We start from the raw sequence: 4,809 nt of genomic DNA, 5'->3' as shown, positions 1-4,809 counted from the left end.
ACACAGTCATGCTGCTGAGGCCGTCCATGGTGGCTCCTTGCGGCTGTTTAATAGCACGATAAGCCAATGCGACAGCCCCGGACTCCCGTGGTGGCCGTAGGTCAAGGCGCAGCAAGGGCCGGGTGTCGCGCGGAGGTGTGAGACTGTGCAAGCCATTGGAGGCTGCCCCACCCCACTCTGTGTGTGGCTATCCCTCCCATAGCTAAGGCCCATGTAGTAATAGAAATCCCAAATCTTATATAGGAAAAGAAAAAGGACCATGCTAGTACCAGTATGCATGAACAAATAGTTTATGTCTCCTTTAATCCATAGTTTCCAACCTGCCACCTACTCCTGCCTCCTGAGATGCCAGCCGCCGCCCGCCTTCTATCGCCCGTCGGAACTCTCGGTTCATAAGAGAGGGGTACAGGTAACCGCCGTCGCATCAATAGGCCTTGCACACCGATCCATGGGCGTATTGCCGGCTGATGAAAGAGCTGCCAAACTATATATGTATATATATAAAGATCAGTTCATTCTTCACGTTATATTAGTTTGTGCCAATCAAACTATACGTATAACAGAAATAGTTGAAGTACAAACATTTGCAACTAAGGCTGCCCGTAATTGTAATATCATAGGTAGTGTACTACGCATATCAACTAAGCATTTTTTATGAGGTGGCATAGAATTAAATGAAGAAAAAGATGGTTGAATATCATATCATGATACCGTATCATATTAAATGATGTGCTACTATGTGTCATGCATAGGGCTGGACGGAACGAGCAGGCTTTTGGGCCCGCTCGTGGGCCCGTACGGTCCAGGACCGGTAGGAAAGCTGGTCGGTCCAGGCTTCAATGTTCGGCCCGGAAAAATGTCGGTCCGGCCCGGCAATTCACCGAGCCGCTTGGTCGGACCAACAAAACGCAGTCACCGCCGTCGCCGTTCCTCATCATCGCGGACACCGGCAGCCTCCGGGTGAACCACCATGTCTCCAAGCTTCCCCTCTCCTTCCTCCCTCTCCTCCCCGTGCGGCGTATCCTCTTGCAGCTGGTCGCCATCGCTGTCGTGCGTGCCAATCCCAACCGTGGCACCAATTCCTGCGGATATTGCAGCTGCATGAGCTGAAATCGTGCCATGACACGAGCTGTGGGTCAAGACGTTTTTCTTGCAACTGAATGGAACGAAAGAATAGCCACAAACGAGTATTGCGGCCGGGCCATCCAACGTCCACCCGTACGCAGCTATGTTGCCGCTGCATGAGCTGAAATCGTGCCATGCCATGAGCTCCCACAACGGCATGATCTGACAAACCTGAAACCAATCGAAGAGGTGGACATGCACACGTTGCATGGCGAGTGATTTTTGCACTAAAGGAAAATTAAGCAGTAAACATGCACACCGGGCACCTGCTCTGAAGGAGACAATCCGAACGCTCTGTGCCTCGCCGGCCACGATCCAGAACACTCTGAAGGTGAAGCCGCAGCTGTTCGTTTCTGCGGTTCTTCTGGATGAGTGCGAAGACCGTCGGTTAAATACGTGTTGTCAAACTTTTACAAAAATCAGTTTCGTCAGATTTAGAAAATTCAGTTCGTCAGTTTCGTCACATCACTTGCGCACGTCGCCCAACTCGACGCTGCACCTGCACACATCGACCCTGCCCATTCGGTCCCTTCGGTCTGGCCTGGGCTTCGTCACCGCGGTCCGGTCCCTAAGATCAGGACCGTCATGCTGCTCGGTCCCGGCGGCCGGTCCAAACGACGGCTCGGACTGGGACCGAACCTGCCCAGACCATGTCCACCCTGAGTCATGCATGGCATTAAGTAAAATCATCTATGATATCAATATATAATACCATGCACTACGGATGTGCGTAGTATTATACATCAATATCATATGCATGATCAAGGTTTTGGATCCCAAGTAGACTTTTTTTCTCGCGGGGCACTCAATTTCTCGGTTACCACGGTAACGCGAAATACCGGAAATTTTTCGTATGGAATTCAAAATTTGTATTGAAATTCATTTTTTAATCATTTTATATGTTAGTTCTGAACCCCTTTGCATCAGCAACTACATCCTGACACGTTGGTTAGGTCGTATATATCCATCTCTTGCCTTTTAGATCCACGGCTGCCTATGTGTTTACCATGAGTTCCAGCTTTATTTAATCAGACTATGGAGGTTTAAATTCAAAATTTTCAAAAAGTTTCGGATTTTTTGCTTGGTGCATAGATTTCTCGTGCGGTAACGAGAGACTCGGTAACCGCCCGATATCCGAATATTTCGCTCGGTACCCAAACCATGGGTATAGTACTAGTATATGATACTCCCCATTACGACCAGCCTAAGTAGTACTCCCATGAACAAATAATATGGGTCGCAGGGAGTAAAACTTTACTTAGGCTGGTCACAATGCACTAGTAAAAAATTGGCCATTTGTCCCGGTTCTGGAACCGGGACTAGACTAAAGGCCCTCCACGTGGCTGCTGTCTGGAGCTCCACCTTTTGTCCCGGTTGGTAGGTAACACCAACCGGGACTAAAGGAAATGTTACGAAATTTTTTGTTGAATTTTTTTTTTCTGATTTTCAAATTTCCGAATTATTTTACAATTTAATCTCTAATCACCCCTCATCACTGCTCAATTTAACCTCTAATCTCTGATCACCCCTCATCATTCCAAATCATCTAACTTCCCGGCCGGTCATCCATCCTCTCAGTACTCCAGCATGAGCACGCTTAGGGCATCTCCAGCCGCGCCCCCAACAGGGCCCCACAGGCCACTTTTTCGGCGCCGGCGCCGAAAAAACGGCCCAGTCGCGCCCCCAGGACGCCGAAAATGCCGGTTCTGACCTTTTTTCGCCCGGCAGTCACAGGCCGAACCCGGCGCGCTGGGGAGCAGTTGGGGGCTATGGCGCTAGGGAAAAGCACGCCCTGGCCCACACCGACAGGGGAAAAGTCAAGGTTTTCTTCCCCCGACTTGCCTCGCACCCCCCGCGCCCTCGGCCACCACTAGCTATATCCCGGCGACGGCCGCCGCCCTACTCCGCTAGATAGCCATTCCCCGCCGGAAAATAGTAGCGCTTCGCCGCGGCAGCCCCTCCCACAGCAGCTGGGCGTTTCCGGCCGCCGTTTCCGGTCATTCATGCATTAGCAGAACAAGCCGCTGCTATACGGGGAGGGGGACACCGGCGTCGTGCTCTGATTGCCATGGAGAATGGAGAGGTACCTTGTCGGGGCCTGTTGTCGTCAGGTTTCGAATCCTACAGGGGGTGAATGAGTTGGGAAGGATGGACCATTTTATACTGAGTGTCATATAAACCGTTCGTTTCAAATTTGATGGATGAGATATGGTCAGGAGGTAGGCACACCATCATCACCAACTGTGCTTTTTATAAAAATCTTGCATAACACATACATACAGAATTGTCAACTGGAAAATAGTAGCTCCTAAACTAGCTAAATCATCTCCAAAAAAATATAGTTCATTTCATGACAAGTTACCTTGTGCGTGAACACGAGACTCAGCCATTTAACACCGAACTTACATAGGGTTTGAATTTTTTAACAATCTACATAAAGGTTCAACTGAGAAGGTTTTGAGCATAGTGTATGCATACTCTTGTGCATCAAGTGCTTATTGTATCGATTAGTCTGTAGGGTTTGTGTCATGCCATGCATGAATATTGTATCGACCGCAAGCATCCAATCCAGAATTCCAGATGCAGAGGGAGCACTGACCGGATGGCGTGAAGCAGCGCTCACAGAAGTTCATTATGCGGTCTGTGCACTTGAAGCTGTCGCGGCCTGACAATGGACATGACGCGGCTCTTGCACCTGGTCGGCGATAAAAAAACGAGGAGCTTATGTACAGGGGCGGAGCCAGGATTTGACGATAGGGGGGGCGAAGAAGACACCGAACATATTTTTTTTAACAATGACCATACATAGAGGAATACAAGATAATATGTATTTTTCAATTAGAAAATTGTATTTTTGTTTGTTAGTTTGAATGTGGCTCTTACACCCAAAACACAGAACAAAGTCAATAACCCTATATGGCGATTCTAGCTTGTTTTAAATTTTACTCATGCTAGAATATTTGATCGGTACTTTGTGTACCAGCTAATTTGATATTGAAGTCATCATGCATACAAACTCGTAGAGTTCTAATGGTCCCAAAAATACAAACTAGCATCTAACAGTTTGTGCATACCTAATAATAATAGTAACTTGCAATAGCCTAGATATGAGCCAATGATATACCTTAGATCCGACGAGAGTCCTGCGATGTTGTCCTACGGGTGAAATTTAAAACTCAGATGATAAAATCAGCGCAAACCTAACTTGCAGTACCTATTATTTGAGAATAAAACAAGAAATTGCTACCCCTAATTATTTTTTTAAGAAATTACCCCTAATTAATTTCATCTAATGCAAAAAAATTATGGTCTATTGGAGCCAGATGCGGATCAGTTCATCAGTTGAATTCCACAGTATAAATCAACAAAGGAATTAAAGGAGACTCACCGCAGGATTATTGTACCATCGGCACTGTTGTGGATCAGTTGTACAGATGCCATCGTCAAACTTCCAGGCGGAGCAAGCGCGTGTGCCTGGTTCGTCGGCGCCGAAACGAAAGATAGGGAATGCCCTCGATCGTGGCCTCGTCAGATTCTGGAACTACCCCTGGGTGTTTGTTTCCCCTAGCGTGGGCTGAGCAACAAGCACGTATGGGCTTCAACTAGGAAAGCTCCCCTAGGTGGGCTGACCAACAAGTACATATGGGCTTCAACTAGGAAAGCTCCTGGGCTTTAATACTTGAG

The 4,809-nt window shown here is 47.8% G+C and overlaps 1 protein-coding gene across 1 annotated transcript in view; it reads right to left on the bottom strand.

The window, feature by feature from the left end:
• Positions 1–3,410: 3,410 nt before the first annotated feature.
• Positions 3,411–4,809, bottom strand: part of LOC119349888 — a 4,446-nt gene continuing 3,047 nt past the window's right edge. The window contains exons 2-4 of the mRNA XM_037617991.1: positions 4,514–4,637; positions 4,250–4,281; positions 3,411–3,820 (exon numbers count right to left, since the gene is read on the bottom strand). Of these exons, the coding sequence (XP_037473888.1) occupies positions 3,745–3,820; positions 4,250–4,281; positions 4,514–4,637 (232 nt within the window). The 3' untranslated portion in view covers positions 3,411–3,744. The remainder of the gene's footprint in view (positions 3,821–4,249; positions 4,282–4,513; positions 4,638–4,809) is intronic.

Source organism: Triticum dicoccoides, chromosome 1A, assembly GCF_002162155.2.
Source record: "Triticum dicoccoides isolate Atlit2015 ecotype Zavitan chromosome 1A, WEW_v2.0, whole genome shotgun sequence".
NCBI classification, from domain to species: domain Eukaryota; kingdom Viridiplantae; phylum Streptophyta; class Magnoliopsida; order Poales; family Poaceae; genus Triticum; species Triticum dicoccoides.
Note: the sequence above shows the minus strand (reverse complement) of the source record. Positions and strands in the feature narration are given on the sequence as shown.